At 30.1% G+C, this 23,286-nt stretch overlaps 1 protein-coding gene across 2 annotated transcripts in view; it reads right to left on the bottom strand.

The window, feature by feature from the left end:
* Positions 1-328: 328 nt before the first annotated feature.
* Positions 329-23,286, bottom strand: part of LOC145268292 (chromatin remodeling protein domino-like) — a 106,501-nt gene continuing 83,543 nt past the window's right edge. For both annotated transcript variants that reach the window (XM_080123699.1, XM_080123698.1), the window contains 14 exons: positions 23,161-23,196; positions 22,077-22,233; positions 21,020-21,252; positions 20,255-20,482; positions 18,824-19,108; positions 17,702-17,899; positions 15,506-15,700; positions 10,122-10,395; positions 8,686-8,798; positions 7,021-7,140; positions 5,330-5,539; positions 4,618-4,774; positions 2,080-2,190; positions 329-1,463 (listed from right to left, as the gene is read on the bottom strand). In XM_080123699.1, coding sequence (XP_079979825.1) covers positions 667-1,463; positions 2,080-2,190; positions 4,618-4,774; positions 5,330-5,539; positions 7,021-7,140; positions 8,686-8,798; positions 10,122-10,395; positions 15,506-15,700; positions 17,702-17,899; positions 18,824-19,108; positions 20,255-20,482; positions 21,020-21,252; positions 22,077-22,233; positions 23,161-23,196 — 3,114 coding nt within the window. In that variant the 3' untranslated portion in view covers positions 329-666. The remainder of the gene's footprint in view (positions 1,464-2,079; positions 2,191-4,617; positions 4,775-5,329; positions 5,540-7,020; positions 7,141-8,685; positions 8,799-10,121; positions 10,396-15,505; positions 15,701-17,701; positions 17,900-18,823; positions 19,109-20,254; positions 20,483-21,019; positions 21,253-22,076; positions 22,234-23,160; positions 23,197-23,286) is intronic.

The following is a 23,286-nucleotide window of genomic DNA, read 5'->3' as shown; positions in this document are numbered from 1 at the left end:
ATATAAATCTTGAACAAATATATATATAGTATTTTATAGATATTAATGTGCTTTGCAATAATTTAGACGTGTGTGTGTGTATGTACATATATAATGTACAAGAGAATTTTGTATCAACATTTATAAAGCTAACGTAATATTTTTTATAATGTAGGCACTAAGATAGATAAGTTGATTATTCTTAACACACACATAATTAACTAAACGTGCAGTATTAAAATGAAATAATAAAAAATAAAACCTGACACGAACAGAAATTTTTTTAAAGTGAAGGAAGGTAGGACTAGATCTTCAACAAACCCAAATATTTTTTTTTTTGAAGAAGGCAAAAAAAAAAAAAAAAAAAAAAAAAAAAAAAAAAAAAAATTATTATCAGAGATCTGAATTTAAATTCAAATATTATTACATACACCTTGCCCTCCACCACCTCCTCTAAATTATTTTTAAAACTTACAAAAGAAAAATATGAGTAAATATATTTTTCATTCTAAAACAAAATTTTATAATTTTTTCCTTTTCTTTTGAATGAACATTCAAAAGACATCTGGAAATTTAAGGTGTACTTTTTGGCTTAATAATTTGAATAAAAAGATAAAAGAATAACAGTTTTAAAAATTAACATTATTTTTTTTAAAATGAAAGGAGAGAGAAATTAGGAGATAGGATTTAATGTTTTGGGGTGTTTCGGGTTCTCATTGCATAATGGGAAGGTTTTTGCTGTTGTTGCTGCTGTTGTTGTAAAACAGTCTGTGGTGTCTGTTGAACTGTTTGCTGCTGCTGTTGCTGTGGTGTTTGTTGTTGTTGTTGCTGTACTACTTGTTGTACTACTTGTTGCTGTTGTATTGGTTGGCTGACCACAGTTGCAACTGTAACAGGTGTGTGGTGTACAGTCTGTGATGCTGGTGTTACAGTCACTGTTGTGGGAAGTGTAGGGAGCCCAGAAGACTGGGCTGATTGCACGTGTCTAGGAGGAAATGTCATTTGCAAATGCTGCAATGACTGATTTGCCTGCAGCGCCTGTGATACCACTGGTGACAGGCTTGTCAGTTTTGTACTTTGTGTCAGTGTAGTATGTGTTGGATGAACTTGGACACTGGTCTCGTGACCAACTGTTTTAACAACAGCTGACGTGGGTTGAGCGAGTGTGCTCACTGTCCGAGTTGAACCACTTATTGCAGATTCCTGAGTGATGTTGATTTGCGATGCAGATATTGTTTGTATCTGAGAGGTTGGGGTACCTGTTGCCAGGGACACTTTAGCAACCATGTGAGTCCCTGTTGGTTGAGGTTGGTTCATGGTAGCAATAATGGTTGGCTGTGTTGTGATAATTTGCTGTATGGCTGCACTTTGATTGGCTGTCTGACTCTTCATGAGTTGATTTAGTTGTTGCATCATTATCGTTTTCTGTGTTGGGATTATTTGAACTAAAGGTGTTTTGCCTCCAACTTGGGCCTGGCTCAAAGCTAGAAAAAAAAGAAAAGAACAATGATGAGAATGATTGAAAAAACAAGAAAAAACACATAGGTCTGGCCCAATGCTGGAAAAAGAAAATAATGATAACAATGAATTTTTTTATAATCATAAAAATTTGTATTCGTATTATTATTATTCCTTTCTAGCATTGAAGCCAGACTAAAATTCGAAGATTTAAATTTAAAAAAAAAATTATTTTTATATTTTGTAAAATCTTGCAAAAATATATTAAGTATAAAATGAAAAATAAAAAAATGTAAAAATATGATAAAAATGAATCTATTTTTGTTGAAGTCTCTTCAGATCTTTCATCAGCAGAATTTAAAGCAATGCTATGGATCCAGAGCTAGGATAAAGTTATTGCTTTATGATTCAAAACTTTTAAAATTTCAGAAATTGGCTGAATTCAATTACAATTAAAAAAAAAAAAAGAAAAAAAGAAAAAAAAAAGGGGGACCCGAAAAAAGTAGTGATTTCTGATGAAAAATATTAAAAATAGAAAGAAAATTAAAAAGTTTACCAAGATTGTAATATTTTATTGTTTGTAGACATTTATCATTATGATATTTTTAATAGTTCTTTACATTTTGTTCATAAAATACTTACTTGATCCTTTAGGTGCTTGGAATGCAGTTCTACGTTGCAATTGCTGATGCTGATGTTGTGAGTAATGAACCTGTTTCATCTGTGTAAGTTGTCCAAAAGTTGTCCCTTTAGCTAAAAAACAAAAAAAGTTTTTACACTCAGTTTTTATTTCTACTTTTTATTTACACTCATATAGTTTTTATTTGACATAGACATTCCTTAAATCTACACTGCAAACCGAAAGAATTTGCAGGTAAACATGCTCCCCCCCCACACACACACCAATAATTCACTGTTTAAATTATGAAAAACCAACAAATGTAATTTCTATCATCAACTTCAATGAAATAGTTCTATTACAGATATTTAGCTAATTTTACCCTTTTTTTTTTTTTTTGGCAAATTAAACTGAACCATTAAAGTTTGCAAGCATCCTAAAGATGGCAAGAAGAGTTCCATTAACATAAGATGAAACTAAAATTATAAATTTATTATCAACTGGGAAGTCAACATGCCAAACAATTGAAGCGTGATCATTGTAAAATGAAGAAATTTGTTAAAGATGGTGGTGTCATCCGAATGAAACTCAAAATTCAAATCAAAAGCTCTTTCTTCTGCACAAGTTCATAAATTGAAATCTGCACTGATCAAGAACCCAAATGCAAACAGTAATACCATTTTCGATGAAGCTGCGATTGTTGATATACCCAAAACAACCAGCAACGTCGACCATCAAAAGCTGGATATCATAAAAAAAATGGTTGCCTCTCCTCCTCTATCAAAATTACACTGTCAAAAACAACTGGAATGGCCAGGCTGATACATGAAGCAAGACTTTACAAAGTTATTTTTTGGATATATGAATGTCGGGCCTCCTTGGATTGCCCAGATAGATGGGCAAGAGGATGGATTTTGAATGGAAGACAATCCTGGATTCGGATGAAAAGGCAACAAAGTGGTGGAGGTGTCATGTTTTGGAAAAGATTGCTTGGAAACAATTGCTGGTCCTTTCAGAGTTCAACAAAATGTGAAAATGAACTCTGAAATCTACTGCATCTTAACAAGAAATTTCCACCCATGGTATCAAAAGATATCGGATGAGGAAAGCACGATAACATGCCTTCACATGTTTCCAGATCTTGGTTCAGCACTCATGACATTGATGGATTTAAGCTAATGATCTGGCCACTTAATAACCCTGATTTAGAATCCCATTGAGATGATGTGGTCACTGATAAAGGTTTATGAGAATGGCAAACAGTAGTCAAGAGTAGACAACCTGTGAGAGAAGCTGTTTGCAAAGCCTGCAGAGAAGTTCCAGGAGAACAATTGAAAAATTTTGTTCATGGTGTTGATAAGAGACTAGTTAAGCTGATAAAATCTATAGGTGGAAGATCTGAATACATTAAATGACTCATTCGAGCAAATCGATATTTAAACAAACATACTTTAGACTGAAATACTTAGTGGCAAAACGTATTAATAAGTGCATAAGAAAATGTGAATACATTAATAAGTATTTGTCGATTTTTTTATTTTTGTATTTTGCAAAACTTTCTGTTCACTGAAAATTTGAATACTTCACATAAAATTATGTTTGCATTATTTGCATTATATTATTTTCCTTAAGGAAATAATTCAAATTTAGACACTTGCAAACTCTTTCGGTTCAGTGTATGCATGCCTATAAGAAATGGTATTTAATGAAGGACAGCACATCATGTGTGACTGTGACATGGTAATATGGGGTTCAGAACGAGGCAGGAGTACACTTGGATACTCATTGATTCAGTGATTCCATTTGTCATACAGAACCATTAGAACTGCATTATTAGATAAATTTTATTTTTCTTGCAATTATTTTTTTTTATTCAATTTTTTTTTTTTTTTTTTTTTTAATTTTTAGAAGTTTTACTACTTTTGAATATATTACTTAAAACGCCTGTTTTGATATCCAATTATAAGACACAAGCACTATATATATATATATATATATAAGTAATGTTCACTGAGCGTTGGCTGTATGGATACATATTGCTCAAATATAGCCATGCTTACAATTTTTTGCTTTGAAATTAAATTTTAAAATAAGTGAAATATGACATCAATAAAAAGAACTGTTAGCAGTGATGTTTCCTTAAACAAAAATATACAACAAAAAAACTTACAACTGTAAAACAAATGGGTTTCATGAATCCCAAATTTGTTATTTCAAAACGACCAATAAAAATTGTTTCAAATATTCTTCACCAATACATTCATTGTTTAATTTATTTATACTTATAATACAAAGAAAATTTATTTAAAGAAAATGAATTTATGTTCTAATATAATTCAGTTATATTATAGACCTAACCAATAATTAGCCCTAGTGACCCTTGATGGAATTGAAGGAAAATTCCAATGGTGTCTAGATTCTTTGCAGAATTGAAACTTATTTGTTTTAACTGTTAACATATTGATTTCTATAAAAAAAAAAAAAAAAAAAAAAAAAAAAATTAAATAAAAAAATTACGTTAGAGCTGATATAAATATCTATTTACAATACTGACGACTTACCAACTTGCGTTTTTTGTCCGGTCATATTTACAGGTATAGATAATGGCGTCCCATGTGTTGTAATTGTTTTCATGATGGCTGGAAGTGAGGTTGCAGCTGAAGAAGTTGCTGTTTGAGCAGTAACAGCCTGGCTTATGATCTGAGCAGAAGATAATGCCTGAAGATTTAATAAAAGATACATATTAATAATTGGCATCATACACAATTACTTGTTGCATAAAATAATAAAAACGTTATTGTTTGGAATTTGTTTTTAATATAAAAATATATATTACTTTATGAAATATTTATTGTTTTTTTTTTGTTTTTTTTCTTAGGAAAACAGAATAATTTTTTATCTGACACTGATTGCTGCAAACAGTTCGTCTGCAAACGGTGTCAGATAAAATAATTTGCATTAAACTTAATTATTTTTTGCATAGAATAATAAAATGTTGCTGTTTCATTGTTTTGAATTTGATTTTAGTTTTTATAAAAAATATATTCCTGCATGAAATTGATTTAAAAAAAAAAAATTTTTTTTTAAGAAAACAAAATAAATATTTTATCTGACACTGTTTGCTGTAAACTTGTGTCATTTATTCTTCTGCAAAATCATTTATTCACATATTTTTTTTTTATCCACTTGACTAAATAATGTCTAAATAACTGCAATCCCATCTCAGATGTAGCATCAAAGATTTTTTTAAAAAGCATTTATTTAATGTCTTACCTGTGCTTGTGTTGCGGTAACTGTAGCCTGAGTTTGGGTGCTTTGAGCTTGTGCCACCATTTTCTGTATTTGTAAACTCTGTTGTGGTTGCTGCTGCTGCTGCTGTTGTTGTTGTTGCTGCTGCTGTTGTGCCATGCGATGACGATTAATTATCATAGCCACCTCAGTATGCCTCAAGTTTGTCCTGTCTTTATGTTTCTGACCTTGCTGCTATAAAATATTTTAAATGTCATTTTAATCTTTACATCTAGGTAATCTTCAAATTGAACTAAAAGTAGGGGTTTATTTTATAATCCATCAAGGTACGAAAAACAAATACATAATATAGTCAAAAAAACAAAGGCATAACAAATAAATGTTACCAAAGGCAAGATAAGTTACTCCTCTTCCTAATTGGATAAGTTTTTAGTGGTTTAATATATTTTAAAGAGTGTTTAAAATGCGAAACACAATCACTGTGACATTTATTGGATGGATTTCTGTCAGTATCTTCATTTTTTTTTTTTTTTTTTTAAGTTTTGATCAATTCTTGAGACTCCAAAGGAAAGAGAGCATCAGAGCGCCATCTTTGTTTTCATTTTAACTGAAGCGCTCAGCACCACTTGCTTTTCACACTTTAAAATCAGTTAAAACAAAAACTTATCCAGATATATAGAAAAGTAACTTTGGTAACATTTATTTCTTATATTTGTTTTTGACCACTTTTCATACCTCTGTCTATTGTTAAACAAATCCAAAAGTAGTATTAACAAAATTATCAATTTTTTTTTTTTTTTTTAAATATAAATAAATATATGAAAAGTTGTATAATTTCAATGAAATAACTGTACACTGTATATTTTAATTTGAAAATATTAGAAAACCAAGAAATGTTATGAAATACTTTATTAAATTATTAAAATCATTAAAAATAATTTTTCTGAGCCTTTGTTATAATACACCTTTTTCAAGATTATTACTTTTGTATGGTATTACTTATCGAAATTTAAAAGCTTAATTGTGTGTGTGTGTGTGTGTGTGTGTGTGTGTGTGTATATATATATATATATATATATATATATAAATTCATTTATTTTAAAAGCTGAGTCTTTCAGCAAATACATGCCCTTATCAAAGCAAAACATCCTTTTTTTTCATTTTATTGGTATTAACCTAGAGAGATGACCCCCATGTGGAGACAGCAAAATATACATCTAATCTAAGTGAGTTTTTTGTTGTGTTTTAAAAGTCGTATTGGAGTAAAGAGGTTGGTTGGTACTTTTCTGAATAAATCAAATTAATAATTCACTTATTGCTTTAGCAAATGTATAATCACCTGATGATACTGGAATTTTGAATAAAGTCGCAATTGAATAGCTTATATTGTTTAGATAAATAATAATAAAAAAAATTATACTGTGTGCATGTGTGTTAAACATAATTTTGTTTTTAAACAAATCAAAATAATTCAAACTACATTTTTTTTGCTGGTCCTTATATATTTTTTTTTTTTTTTTATATGTGAACCTGATTGCATAAAATTAAAAGAAATATTTTTCTAGAGAAAAGTTTAGATATACCTTAATACATTTTAATTTTTTGTTTAACCAGATCAAAATCACATTTAACAATTCTAATCACATTGAGTCAGCATCAAGCAAAAAAATAAAACACAACATATTAGAAAATATAAACAAGTATAGTAATCTTACCTGCATTTGAACAACATCAGATAAATTGAGAGATTTTTGGGTGCTGGTCAGCGTAACTGCTGGAGAAGTAAGTGTAGTTCTTTTTGCTTGCTGCTGGCGTAGTAATTCAACATGGTTTTTCTGTTGAAAATATGAAGTTGTTTTTAATAAAAAACACTTAAATTATATAAAAAAATATATAAACAATATAAAGAGAATTGATAAAGAATGCAAACAATTGATTTATATACAGATACAGTACATATTGTGTATCTGAGCAGTCATCAACTGTCTGGTGGAGAGAATGGGTCGTGTTCTCCATGTTAAATTAGGTTTGGTGAGTGTGGGATGGCATGTAGGTTCTATGGAGTGATGTAGGATGGTTAGAAATGACAGACTTACATATGTTAAAGATGGGAAAACAAAATATATTATAACAGAAAAATCAAAACCTGGCAATCATATGAGAAATTATATATAAGATATTCAATACAAAACATTTAATTCACATGTTTTAAATTACAGTAACCTTTCATCCACTTGATCCAGTGACTAATTCTTGATTTTCCAGAAAAGGAATTCCAGAGGAGATTATTGATGGGACAGCTGATGATTCATTCATTGAGTGGTTCAAATGATAAGAGGAGATCTCTTCAGAATTGAGTTAGGTGCCAGCAATGAACCATCTCAGTAACTCTCTAACTTAGCAATTGTCCCGGAATATGTCATCTCTCAATGACATACAACACAGTTCCAGAATTGGGGATGGCTTGGATGTTCATGCTACAATACACTTGAAGAAGAAACACCTCATGCTTTCATCCAATGTCACAATCTCTGGGTAAATCGATGAGGTGACAGCTCATATTGATCTCAAAGTATCCTCTACCGCTAAACACATCCTATGTAATTGACAACTGTTAGGCTTGTGTAGGACAAAGTGAAATCAATGAATGGTGTTTCTAGCAATCCTTGGTGTGTATGTGTGTGTGTGTATATATATATATATATATATATATATATATTCAATTATCTTATTTTGTTTTACCAGATGCCAGGCATTCACCCGCAAACTCATACATTCCAATGAAGAGGTTGTTTTAAGACTATAACTACCCCTTTAAATGCAATTGTTTGAATTTCTCTTACACTTAGTTCATTGGGTATACTTGTCAGGTAGTTTTTGAAATTCTTAAGAAGTCCAGTTGCTCCTATAATTACTGGAAAGATGGCAAACTTACTAAGATTCCAGTTTCTTTTCATGTTGTACATGAGATTTTATCTTTTCCCTCTCAGCTCTGTTTAACCCAGCATCACCGAGGACATTAACTTCTACTAGGGTTGCTCCTTTCTCCTTGTACAATATCATTATGTCAGGCTGATTAGCGCCGTTTTCTAGATATGCAGTTGTAGGAATTGCATAGTCTACAGTGGATGGTGTATGACTTATTTCCAACTGTTGTTTCTGGTAAACATGTTCCCAGGACTTTCTGCTGCATTCGTTATCCAACTTTTTTACAGATGGTCCAGTGGAGATATTTATGCACTCTATTGTGTCGCATTATATAGTAGCTGCCCCCCTCCCCTCCGAACAGAACTTTACAGCTGGATTGTGATAAATACAAAAATCTGACACGCATGACAAAAAAATATATATTTTTAAAGAAACGCATGTGTTTTACTTACAGTTAATTGTGCTCCTCCCAACTTCTGAGCAGGAATGGATGCAGTTTTTAAGACCATCTGAGGTGAAAGTCCTTTTTGTTGTTGAGCAACTTTATGTTTTACTGTGGTGCTTGCTGTAAAAAATAAGAATAAAAAAAAATTAAACATTTGTACAAACTCACAATAATAAGAGTGGAAATTCCTAGAGATTAAAATTGATTCAAAATATTCTAATATTATGTAAACATCAGCAAATATATTGAACAAATTTTTAAAATTTATATTATTCGGAGTACTGTTTGTATCTTGGATGTTATTCTAACAATGTTTCAGATGTTATCACCAATCTTCTTCAAGTGAATCTTTATTTAATCCATGGGAGTAACATCGTAACTTAATACTAAATTTTACTTAGTACTCTATGAGTTCTAAGTGACACTCTTTTGGAGGTTGAAAATTCAATCCTTACTGCAGGCAATATTAAAAATATAATTGCCAATTACTTAAAACTTGTACTTGGTTCAGACTGCGAGAATGAGAGCATCTATCCCGTTCCATTCAAAATTCTGTATAGATTCCCAAGTTTAACAAGATACACCTGAAGGTTGGAGGTTATATCAACTGAACCGTTCCAAGAATACCACTCAAGATGAGAACAGTAGTTTGAATAATCCAAATAATATGAATAATTAATCCTTATATCAAAAATTGAGAAACACAATTTTTTTTCTAAATTCATTGAAGAACAATTCTTATTTGCATGATGAATTTTTTATTACATGATTAATAAGAGCATACTCTATATCATGAAGACTGAGGTAGGCTGAAACAATTGTATGCAAATAAAAACTATTTAATAAATTTGTCCCCTACATTTGATCCTTTATTATTACAGCTCTGGTTCTATATTATGGAACTATTGCAAAAACCTTTATTTATACATATTTCAAAACATTCTAAAGTCTTTTCTGGGGGGAGTGGGCTTATTGCTTGATGCCTAAGATTTGGGAAAATCTATGTGATCGGGTTTCGGCCAGAAATTTGGCTGTTAAGGGGTCAAAGTTCAACGATTTGACCTTTGAGAACTCTACCAAACTCCTCCGACAATTTTAGGTTCCTTGGACATGGATCTAACTTAATAACTTGATTTGAGCCCAAAACCATAAATGTTAAGGGGTCTAAGTTAAAAAAAGAAAATTGCCCGTTTTTTTTTTTTTTTTTTTTTTTTTTGCTCAGAATACACCTCCAACACCCAGGCAACGCCAGGCACCCATGCTAATCTTTTAATAAAAACAGGATCCCTGGAATTTTTATTTGCTCATTTTCACTTTATAAAATTTCGAAAATTATTTAATCTATCCTGACAAAAAAAAAAAAAAAAAAATAAATAAATAAATAAACAAATACGAATATGATATTTTAAAAATTTCTAATTTAAATAAAAAAGGTTAAAATACCTGTAGTTGTAATTATTCTCTGGGGATTTGTTATTTGCATTGCAGTCAAATTTGCTGTGGGCATCACTGCAGTTGCAGCTGTCCCGACTGTAGTTTGCAATGTTGCTGCAGTTGCTTGTCCTGGAGTTGCCGATTGAGCAACTCCCTGTTGTGTGGCAGCGACCACTTGAGCAGCCACCTGCGTAGCTGATACCGAAGTAAGGTCTTGCACAGTTAGAGAAATTGGTTGCCGTGTAGCTGCTCGTACAGCAGGACTTAAACTCCCACTCATAGCCTACAAAAAAGAAAATACATTTCTTATTAAATAAAGACATCTATAATATCTTTATAACAAATTGTCTTCATGATACATTGAAAGCTGATGATAAAAAAAAGATTAGAATAAAAAAAATTAAACTCTACATTCTAATGACAAGGTTATGAGTATATTTCAAATTAAATTTACGTCAAATTAAGTTGTATTTTTCTGTATTAGTAAAATTCCTAAAAATGAAGTCTTTTTTTTAATTTTTACTTCAGTAAAGATTAAAAATTTGCTAAATAAACAGATTTTTATAGGAAAACATAATTGAGTCCACTATCCCACTATGAAAAAAAAAAAAAAAAAAAAAAAACGATAACATACTCTTCAAAGCTTTGCCACATGATTGAGAACAGTTGGGCAGTTGTTTCTCTTTTGTTTAATTTTCATATTTTTTTTTTTTTTTTTTTTTTTTTTTTACTGGGGATGGAGCATTCTAAAGGATGCCAGACATTTATGCATTATTTCAGTCACTTAAGCATTTGTTAAAGGCATCTTTGGGACTGAATTATTTTTTTTGTTTCTTTTGTAAGGAAATTTAACCTTCCGCAAAATTCTGACTGACAATTCTAAAGTATCCAACTCTGACTCCTGATTTTTAAGTTTAGCAAAGAAAAAAAAAAAAAATTTATTATCAAAGTTCAACTTCAAAACTTTTGCCATTGATTAGGTTAGGTTCAAGAGGAGAAAAATACGTTTAACAATAGAGGAATGTATAACATTACTTAATGTACACTGAATAAACTTTCTAAAGCTCTTGAGCAAATTCTGCCTATTCTTCCAATACCAAGAACACCATGTCGCCTTATATTATGCTTTTACCAACAGTTTTGGTGAGACTGTTTGTTCTTAGTTCAACCCATGTTTTTTACATGTTTATTTTACTTTCCACAATATTTTATTTTTACACTTCATTTTCCATATTTATTTTGTCACTGCAGGTAGTCTGTAAAAAATATCCTTAAATCTGTTGTACTAAAAAACAGTCTTAATTTTATTTACTAATGGATTTTGGACAACAGCATACTGTAGACTTTAGTCTTCACATTCTATAATCAATGTTTCTGACAAAAGGAGAAAGAATTGCTGTTTTCTGTGTCAGAATTTATTCATCTAATAATACTATAGCTAAGGATTTCTATCTTGGCCCCCGAAATCAACAAAAATTAGATCATTTTTGTAATGACTTGGTCCCTGTTGATTTTGCAGTGTAGTGTTTGTTCTGCAGAGTTCTAGGGCGTCTACCTTCCTAAGTTTTGTGTTCTCTTTGAGATAGGATTAGTTTATTGGGTGCTTCTACACTATCAGAACAAAATTTCAGAAATCGTAAAACTGAATTTCACATGAAAACAATGGTAACTATGTATTCCTTGTATTTTTATGATGAACATATCCAACAATTATGAAAATCGATAAGGTAGAAAATTATTTATTAAAATTATTTTCTCTTCCCTGCAAGCTCTTTCCCACAGAAGAGACGTTAGCAAGCCTATCTTTGTTCTATCATTATTTCCATGGCAAGTGCTTGTATGAGCTCCATTCTCTGGTCCCCCCTCACCAATCTTTTTCAAAAAACACCCGACTAGCTGAAACCACTGTCAATAATTTTCCCCACTCCTTATCTGTGCCTAAATCAAAACGTAGATTCCATGAACAAAGCTTCTTTCTTAGAACTGCACGCCTGTGAAACTCTGTTCCACTTGCCTGTTTCCCTCTCGACTTCAACCTGGATGTCTTCAAGTCCAACACAAATTCCTGATGAACCGCCCCCTTAAGTAATGACACTTTATCAATTCTCTAATACTATTACTACACTATCCCATTGATTACTGTACACACAATAACCCTTATCCTCGAGTGGCCCATGGGCCTTGATAAGTGGTGAACTCCATGTTAAAAAAAATTTTTTTTTAAAAAATAGAATTTGAAGAAAACGATCATTTGCTGTGGGCATCACTCCTTATCTAAGACACAGGAGAGTTGAAAGGAGAGGTAATTTTCTGTTTTGATTTAAATAAGATGGAGGCAATTTTTCATCTGCTAACACGATTAAACTTTTTTTTTTTAAATGATTCAATAATATTCAGGTAACTTCGATTGCATAATTTGGAATTGACAAAATAATCAGTAGAAACCATCGTTTTTTTATCTGAAAATTTCATTTATTGACGACAAAATTTTGTTCTGATAGTGTAGAAGCGTTGTTTATTGCTAATAGCTTGAGCCACCCTTACTAGAGAATGCCAACAGGGCTGCCCAGGCACTTTTTTTTTTTGCAAGTCAGACTGCCCCTCCTCTGAGACGCTGAATTCTCAATCCCATTTTCCGCCTAGTGTCACAATTCTTGCAGTGGGGGAGAACTAAAAACCCTATTCGTCTAAGACTTATCATTGGTTAGTTTTTGACCTTGTAGTAGTATTTAAATCAAGTGGCTTCATGTTTTGCCCAAAGAAATTAAAAAAAAAAAAAAAAAGACTTATTTTAATCGTACAAAATGTACTGTTACAAAAGCACTAAAATTCGGAATGGTTTTCAGATTGTACATCAAGTGTTTTTAAACAGAGGAAATTAGAAACATTAGAAAATGAACAACACTTATATAAACAAAAATAATAACAGACAAATCATGGGCAAATTACAAGACAAGGTATATTAAGGAATGAGGGGAAACAAAGTGAGCCATGCAGAAATAATAACTTGATAATAAAAAAAAAGATAAGGGAGGGCACTCAGATTAGTTAACAAAACAAATGCCAAGTAAATTGAATTAACACAATTTATATATTAATAAAATTGTGTGAGCACTTTGTGTGCCTATGTTTCTTGCATCTTTTATATACATTTTTATTTACTTTAATTGAACTAAACTATTCAATCATGTAATATATTAAAGCTAAGTTTTTTTTAATCCTATTTAAAAAATTTTTTTTTTAAATTATGAAATTGAATCTACCAGAATGCACTTCTGATATATTGTAGGAGAGGAGATGAGGGTGGGGGTGAATTACTTTGTGATCCTGCCAAAATTTAAAAAGAATTTGGAAGCATTTAAACTTTCAAATAAAGAATCTTTTAAAGCTGCCTTTAAAATTATTAGCAAATCCTCAAATTGAAAGTTTTAGGAAACTACTTATATCTAAATAACTTTATAAATTAATATTAAAACATTACCTCAACAGCAATTAGTCATAATTCTTTTTCATGATTTGGTTCAATTATTAATTTAATAATTATACAATATCATAATAATAAACTTTAGCTTTCAAATTAAGCCCCTCCCCCTATCCAATTTGGTTAAAACAATAAAATTAATGAAAAATCAAAACAAAAATGAAAGTTAAAAAAAAAAAACACCCAGACGACACCGGGTGGGTACAGGTAATTTTTGTAATAAATAAAACTATAGATGACTTTAGGATTAAAATGAAAACAATAAATCTTAATAAGCAGATTCACCAATCGAGCTAAAAACTTTCTCTAACTTCACAATATAGTTTACATATAAGTTACAAGTAAGGATTCACAACCAGTGTCCACAGATGATCTAAAGGGCTCATTTATTTTATTTATTAGAAATTCAAAATTCGTATTTTATTTTATGAATACAACAAAATTGGTTTTTGATTTACATTTATGATTATTTTGTAGATTATTAAGCTGTTTTGTGCACACATGTAAAGAAATAGTTTAAGTGATTACCCCACCCCCTCTCTCCCCCAAATATGCAAATTGAGGTTTCACCTCCTGATGCATTTTGGGGCGTTTCATATTTTTTTTTTTTTTTTTACTTAAACCATTTTTCAATTAAAAAAATATTAAAAACAAAGTTAGGACAAATTTTCAATGTAAACATGAAAACTAGTGCGGCAAAAGCACGCCTAGTAGGAAAAAACGAGAACTCACGTTCATAATTTTTTTTTTAGTTAAAACACGGGATTTGAAACTTGAGTTTTTGTTCTTTCTTCACTAGCCATTTTCTTGACATATTTGTGAAAATATTTTTTTCAGGGTGAGTTTTCATTTTGGTGTTTCACATATATTATAAAACTTCCTATAACAAAGTGTTTATAACTTCTTTTTTTTTTTTAAATTGAAAATAGGGTTAAGTAAAAAATTAGTTATCTACGCATAATGTTAAAAACTCATTTGATTTGAACTTATTTTTCTTTTCCACATCCAGGATGATATGGGTCATAGGTTTCTTAATGGTAAGAGTGCATCATAAGTGAATATAATAGATCTAATAAAATAAATTTGAGGCATCTCAGAATGAAAAACAACAAAAAGGAAACATTTTGTCTTTATACCAATACTTCCAGTTTTGTTTAATAGTAGGGAAACCCCATGTTGTCCGGGATTGAATGAAGATCAATAAATATTCCACCCTCCCATACCTTTATTGTCATTAAAATTTGTGAAATCACCCATCTTTTAATAAAATCCATTAATTGCCTATACTAGTTAGGGAGTTTATTTTATAGGCTGAGCCTTTCTGTTTGTGCAATGATAAAACTTCTCAAATGCATTTGTGATTTGGGGTTGTATAAGTGTTAACTTTGGTGAAAATCAGACTTTCTCCTTAAATCAGATTTTTTTCAATACTTTTCAGACACATTCCGGTACAAAATCCATATAAGAACACTCCCAGACATATGTATAACAGATTTACAGATTTTGTAGTAATGTATCCAATACTTAAAATATCTTTTTCAAATTGTAAAACCTTCTCCCTCCCCTTTAAATCAATGTTCTGACAAAATGTGACCTTTTGGTTGTTGCTCATTATGGGGTTCCTCAAATCTTATTTGATCCAACAGAAAACTCATTGAACCAATTCCATCTAACAAAAAATTAACATGAAATATAAACAATTTCTTTTAATTAACTGACAAAAAAAAGAGATCTTAATACAAACAATACATGAACAAAAAAAAAAACAAAAAACAAAAAAAAAAAAAACTTATTTTAACATTTGTCATCTATCTAATTGAAAAAAAAAAAAATTTTTTTTTTTTTTTTTTGTCCTCAATCAGATTAGATCTTTTGAATTTTCAATTATCTGTGTTAAAAGTATGAAACTCACAACTGTAGTGACTTGGGGAGAATTTGTGTGGCCCTGAGAGACATGCTTGTTGATAGCGGCAAAGGAATTTGAAGATATGGTGCCTCCTGTAGTGTTGATGAGAATGTTTCTCTGATTTCCTTTGGTACACGAAATAGGGACAGCTTTTAAACTTGATCTCACTCCTATGCCATCTGCTTTCTGTAACAATCCAGTCTGCACAGCAGACAATAAGCTTAGTATATCATAAAACATTTGAAATATGGACATACAATACAAACGTATATAAAGTTTATTGAAAACCAAAAGTTCTGGGTCACAAAATCATGAAAATACAGACGTTCAAACATGTATTAAAAACAAAAAGGTTTTGTTGGCTTAAATAATCTTTTGATTATTAAATTGATAGAAAATAACACGTAAATAAAATTTAGATGTTAGTAAGCAAAAACTTTAAGCATTTATTTAGTCATAGTTTATGTACCCAATTTTCATGTATTTGAGTTTGAAATAATTTCTGTCTTATTTAAAGTTAACGATATTCTTTTTGATATTTAAAAAAATTTCTTAACAGTACATTTAATATTAGAAAATCTGTTTTGCATTGTTAGTAGACCTCCATGACTGTATAGTAAATTCAATATGGCTAACTATGGAAAAAAAATCCTTGCTCTCAGTAAGGAACTGGGTTCCATGTATAATGCATGTAAAAGTTTTGTGTATTCTTTAGCTCAAGAGTTTTCTTTTGGGAAATATTTTTGGTCTTCTAATGAGCTGCATGACTGATATATACTAGTAGTTAAATGTTTATTACTTTTTTTTTTTTTTTTTTTTTTAATTTTTTTATTCTAAATTTTAATAATAAAAAAATAAATAATAACCTGGTCACTGAAAATTAAAATATTGTTTACTTTATATCTCTATGAAATAAGAACAATTTTCCCCCCTCTAGAAAAAAAATATATCAATAAAAACACAAACACCATATATACACTTAATATGGTCACACTACCACTAATGTTTGTTTTCTGGTTATTGATATCAATTTATTTTAATATACTAAATTCCTACAATAATTCTGAGGAGAATCACTCTCCCAAACAAGTCATACTTGCAGGTGGTAGCAAGATACTTCCTCATTCATTGTAATGTCCTCCTCCTATCCCAGCTTACAACATTACCAAATATTTCATAGGATTCAATTATTGAACGTGCCCATAATTATTTCATTTTATCATTTAGTTGTAACAGTCATCCAATACTTATTCAGTATATAAATAATGTACGTTCCCTTTCGTTTCATTTTTTGGGGGCTTCCAACACTTTGACTGCTCAGAATTGTTTCAGTATAAGAGATTACATTTTCAAACACTTTCAGAATGATTTTACTAAAATTCAATATGGCTTCCCTCCTTACTTGCTTCAACAAAAACATTGAAAGCTTCGCTTACCCTACATAGCATAATACACCACAGATTTTCAGACTGCTGTAAGTATGGCTTTAAAATTAATACCTAATACTTAACTCGTTTTGCTTACATGTTTGCTTTTATATATATATATAAAAATTTAATTTTACGAGATAAATAACCAGTGCTCAATTGTGCAAGAACATTTTTTTTTCAATTGACATTACACATTAGATCTTCCATCAATACCATAAAAAAATTCCTGCAGATCAAGTTTGTAGTGTACTTGTGAAATCAAAAGTATTGATGGAACTAATGTTAATTGAAATGTATGTGTTTGTGCGTGTATGAGAGAGGGAAAGAGATACAAATATAGAATTTAAGTGAACCTATGAGAAGTGTTCGTACATGTGTTAGATAGTAAAAATAAAAACAGCAAGTATTGTGAAGCTGGTATCAAAAAGTACAAAAAGAAAAAAAAAAGGTTAAGAAATGACTTAAAAGAATGAGGATATGGAGAGTATGCACACTAATGCCAAAACTACACATAATACTGATATTCCACACCTAAAAAAAAAAAAAAAAAAAATTGGTAACTTTGCTCATAACAAAGAAGCACTAATGCTAAAAGTAAAAGACTAAAAATATTTCAAAGGCAAACAAAACAAAACAAAATAAAAAAAAACCCAGGCAATTTATTAATTAAAAAAAAGAAACATATTAGACAGGAAATGGGTTATGGTTCATGGGTGTGTGGTTTGATATCAAATAAAGTTTGGTAATGTAGGTAATAAGTGTTAAGTCTTACCATGACTGTTCCAGAAACAGGACCAATTGATTGAAGTTGTTGCGCTTGGGCTGCTGCTACAGTTGATACATGAGCAGGGTTAGCTGCAACAACCTGAGGTATCTGTTGCTGCTGTTGCTGTTGCTGAGTGACCGGAAGCTGCACCTGACCAGGCTGCAAAGTTCTAGCCGGTGTTAGCTGCTGGTCTGCAGGCACATGCTGTATGATAAATTAAAAAAAAAAAAAAAAAAAAAAAAAAAATTGTAATAATCGAGATTGATGATAAACAAAGTGAATTCTTTACAAAGTTTAAGTGAAGCAATAACATTGACAAATCATATAGTCCGTACAGGTAATCAGTTCGGGATACCTGTGAAAGAATGCCTATCGATGGAATTCTATTCTCTTGCATTTTGGGATATGCACACATTTATTGTTACAAATTGACTTTGTATAATTTAGATCTCTTCCGTTTCTTTCACAGATTTTCTAGTACTTATGCAAAATAGGGATCGTGCTATTGTCGGAATTTTCTGGTCAGCTTACGTAAGATGTCGAAAGAATGGATGAGAACTCTTAGATTAAAATGTTGAGATAACTGTAATGTCCTTCTTGTAAACATTGTGTTAAAAGGGAGATAATTGAATGGCACAGGAGTTACAGGCCCTGGGCCATCCAGGTTCTGAATCACTCTGGATTTTAACAGTTTGAGACACATGTTTGTTTGTTTGTTTGTTTTTTCTCTCTGCAATCTATATTCATCTTAACATGCCCTTTAAGGTAATAATCGATATTTAGTTACTATCGATTACCTCTAACAAGATCAGTTGGCAGAGGATGGCCAAGGAAAACGTTTGGAAGAAGTGATTATGAATGAACTTGAGAAGTGATTATGAATGAACTTGAGAAGTGATTATGAATGAACTTGGGGGAAAAAAGAGGTTAGTTTGGAAGTCAATCACTAAAAACCATCCAATACATGCTAGTGTGTAACACAAACATTAAAACCAATAATTAATTACGCTGACAACTAGAAAAGCATTAAAATAATAAAAACATTTTGCAATTTTCAACTGTATCAGCATACTAGCTTGATAATTAATCGTAATAATCGCTTTACTTAACTGAAGATGTTGAACTTACCGTTGCAGCTTGATTTTGCTTCTTTTCTCGTTGTATCCTTTCTGCACGGTTAGCAGCTACGTCAATTGGGTTTAATGGTTGCTCATATTCAATGCCATTATCTGTTAATACAGACATATGCTTTGGATTCTTTGGTCCCTGACTACCTGTTTGGCGTAAGGGAGGCTGTCTTTTGACAGAGAGGCTTTTTATTGTCTCAAAGCGACTTGTGTACAAAGTTGTGGCTGCCGAGTAGCTATCCTGCCCAAATAGTTGACTAGTTTTAATTGGTCGATTATTCTTTGTCTTTAAAAATAAAAATAAAAAAAATTAAATAAGCATAAAAAAAAAAATCACATTTAAAACAATATAAATGAATATATATTAATAGATACAAAATTTTATAATCTTTATATGGTTCTTGTCCAGAATTCTCATATTAAAAAAAAAAGGAAAATTAAAAAAAAAAAAAGGAAAATTAAAAAAAAAAAAAAGGAAAATTAAAAAAAAAAAAAAGGAAAATTAAAAAAAAAAAAAAGGAAAATTAAAAAAAAAAAAAAAGGAAAATTAAAAAAAAATCAAAAAAAAAATCTGTATGTTATACATACTTGTAACAAAACAAAAATATCATATTCCAAAAATCATGTAAACTGAGTAAGTGATTTTTTTTTCCATATAAGAGAATCAAATTTTATGAGTGTCCTTGCAGTAACTGCCCCACTGATCAGTTTGATTAAAAAAAAAAAAAAGGCAAGAAACAAAAGGGAGACAACTCAATAATTCAAGCTTCCAAGATTTATGTTATAATGCATACAAATTACCATTAATTGCTTCAAAATTATTTTTTTTTATAAAAATAAACTATTAATAGATTTATATAATTTTTGGAATATGTTCTCGTTTTTATTTTTTTCATGGGTATGTACATCGTACAGATGTTTTCTTTATTTCTGCTTTTTAATGTATGGGGAATTATCTATAAAATTATGCGACTGAATGTACTAAAAATGGAACGGATTCTATTTATTAGATATTTATGAAAGGAATTTGTTTGTTTATTACCTCACGCACAGTATTGTTTTTTTTTCGGATAGCCTAAAATGGTTATTATTATCATAGAGATGATTCAAACTTAAAACATGTTTAAATATTTTTGTATCTCAGATATGAAGTGAAATAGTACATAAGATGTTGCCACAAAGAAAGTAGTTTCCCTTTACTAGGCTAGAAAACCTCAACCTCCCAGTAGGCTATAATGATGAATCAAAATTTATGCATTTAATAAAATCTTATTCATAAAATTCTGTTTCAGTTTTCAAAGGTAATGATAAACATTCATGAAAATATTTCTCTCAAAGCAAATCCAAGTATTTAGAAAAGACAAATTAAGAACTTTGTCTTAAACGAAACATTATTTGAAGAAATAAAAAAAATAAAAAAATTTTTTTATACCTTATATATCCCTTTCGTCTTCTTTTGTTTCCGTGGATTCATATCATAAAGAAGACGTCCTTCTTCACGTGGAATAATCACGTTTTCGTAACGGTTTTTGCATTGTTTAGGTGACCGGTAATTTCTGCTACAACAATTGACAACATCAGCTACTAATTCCCAGTTGGCAATGCGTGCCGGTGATAATACTGTCAGGTTCAATGTTAGGTCCAAAAGTGACAAGACAGACTGTAAAAAATATTTTTTAAAAGTTTTTTTTTAATAATAAGAAAAATAAAATAAAAAATCAAAAAAAAAAAAAAAAAAGAGTAGGAAAGGAATGCTTGCATTCTAACAGGAAATAATAAAAGTATGGAAGAAGATGAGGTACTCCGTCAAAGAATTAATGTTTTTGGCCCATTTTTTTAAAAAACTTTGCTTTCTAAAAAAAAAAAAAAAAAAAAAAAAAAAAAAAAAAAAAAAAAAGAAAAAAAAAGAAAAGAAAAAAGTCTCACACTTTCCAATAACGATTGCTCAAAACTAAATTTTAAGTCATACATTTTCATATGACAACTTTCACTTATTTTTTTCCTAATTTTATTTCAATAAATGTTCACATAATTAATACTTTATTTTGTGTTATTGTATTACTTTAGTGTATTTATTTTGCTTTTGCATAAAGTTACATAATTTGTCTCCCCTGATTCTGAAAGGAGTCATTCAAAAATTGAAACAAGCAAAAAAAATTGTCCAAAATAACACCATGATTATTTTGTAGATACTTACTTGTAACAAAGCCCAGTCCTCATGAATCAACCATTCTGGATGTTCTTCCACTGGTTCAACTGGTTGCCTATTTGAAGATGCTACCTGCATCGGACGGATTGGCTTAACCAAGCCATGTTTTAGTTTCTGGAGTTTGGCCTCACGACGCATCTTTAGCAGGGCTGCTGTTGGTCGATCAAACAATGAACGAGGAACTCTCAACTGTTCTTCTTTGCGCTGCTTCTGCTTTCGTGCTGAAGAAGAGGAATAAAACATTTTGTTTTTTTATAATGTTAATGGATAGATAGTACAAAAGGAAAGAAAAAAATACAAATAAAATTAATATATATTTCTATATGTAAGATTTATTTCAAAGTCAATTAATGGATCATTTTTAATTTTGAAACAGCTGCTAGACATAAGGGTAGGTAATGTGTGCTATATCTATTTTAATTCAGTTTTATGCAGACTAAGCAAAGAGAATGCAAGCCCTTTATGAAAATTCTGATACCTTTGATTTTTATGAAATTTCATTAGGCATTAGACATCAATTAATAAATACTCCCTAAATTTCAGTTTCTCTGAAATGTTTAGAAAGGCATAGTATGATTATTATTAGTAGTAGTAATAGTATTTTTTTAACCTAAACAATAGCCCTAAGTCCAAGTGCTCCAAAAAGACCATTTGAACAAAGCGAAATGGAATAGTTATCAACATTACTTAGGGTTAGTGGGGTTTATTTTTGTGTAGCTTAAAACTGTTCATCTTCAATTAGAAAAATAAAAATGAAAATATAATAGAAATAAAAAAAAATCATCAACAAAGATCAGAAAAAATATTACTATTTGAAAAATAAATTAAAAAAAACAAAAAAAAAAATCCACAAAATTAGGAAAAATTAATAAGGAACATTACAGCCACTGTAACCTATTATATTGTTAGTCTTATTGTTTTTATTATTATTATGATTATTATTATTAATAGTTAATATTTAATAGTTTAATTTCTGAAGTTAATTTCATTTCTAGGGCAACAACGGAATACGAGTAAGCTAGTTATATATAAACTTGATACATACTCGTTACAGTTTCAATTTTAGGACGCTTGTGTTCCTTCCTGACATAAACTGGTGGTAACTGTGTTTCTGGCATGACAGTTGGTTCATATAAGAAAAACATTGTCTTATCAATGTAAACATCATTGTCATCTTGAGGAGGTGTTGGAGGAGCCCACATCTGAAAAAAAAAAAAAAATTGATTTTGTATAACATTTGTAATAAATAGAAAATCATTAGTAAAAAAAAAAAAAAAAAAAAAAAAAAAAAAAAAAAAAATTTAATATTTCGATTTATTTAATTTTGAAGAGGTATTCATTCTTGCAAATTTCTAAATACCTAAGCCATTGCTATACAGGAGTCAAAAACTTGAACGGAAAGGGATTTTTTTAATGTATGAAAAGGTTTTTAGCATCAGAACTAGAAAGAGCTAAGAAAACAGGATTTTAAATAAAAGTCAAAAGGCAAAAAGCCAGGGCCACTGAATGAAAAGTCAGTCAGCTAAAGTATTCTTTTATTTTTAAGTTACAGCTATATCTTTTCTTTATAATTTATACAAAATGATGCCTTAAATAATTTTTTTGAATAGTTTTTAGCCAAGTTATGGGGAGAGCAAGTTGATAAGTCAACCAAATTGCATAGAAGGCACATCTAGCAGAAGGAATCATTAATACCTCCTCTAAAGTTAACAAGTTTCATATTTATAATTATAGGTGTTTTTGTGAGGGTGGAGAATGGAAAGAAAAGAAAGAGGAAAAGATAGCAAAGAAGGAGAATAGTAGAGAGTGAACAGAGTAAAATAAGTAGGTGATAAAAAAGGGAGAAATGGAAGAAAGAGGAGAAAAGTGGGAAGGTTAAAAAAAAGGGGGAAATAAAATAAAGGGAGGAGAGAGATGAGAAAAGGAAAAAGAGAAAGGGAAAAGGAGAGAGAGAGAGAGAAAGTAAGAGATGAATAAAGAAGAACAAAAAAGTAAAGAGCACAACTGAAAAGAAGCTTCTCAAAAATTGAAATAAAATTGTTTTGAATAAAATGATTAATCTAAGTTGTTTTTTTTCTTAGCGAGGTGGATGGGGATCTAAAAGTTACAAAAATAAAAAATATACTTACTGGCATTGGTTCATGGTCAATATCACATTCATAAACCTAAAAAATAAAGTATACACAAGTAATTAATATTAACTTCATTTTAAAATAATGCAGTGAAAAGAAAAAACTGACATTGTACATTATCTG

This window comes from Euprymna scolopes, chromosome 43 (assembly GCF_053919585.1).
Source record: "Euprymna scolopes isolate OS-2025 chromosome 43, ASM5391958v1, whole genome shotgun sequence".
NCBI classification, from domain to species: Eukaryota; Metazoa; Mollusca; class Cephalopoda; order Sepiida; family Sepiolidae; genus Euprymna; species Euprymna scolopes.
This window is presented reverse-complemented; position numbering and strand designations above follow the sequence as displayed.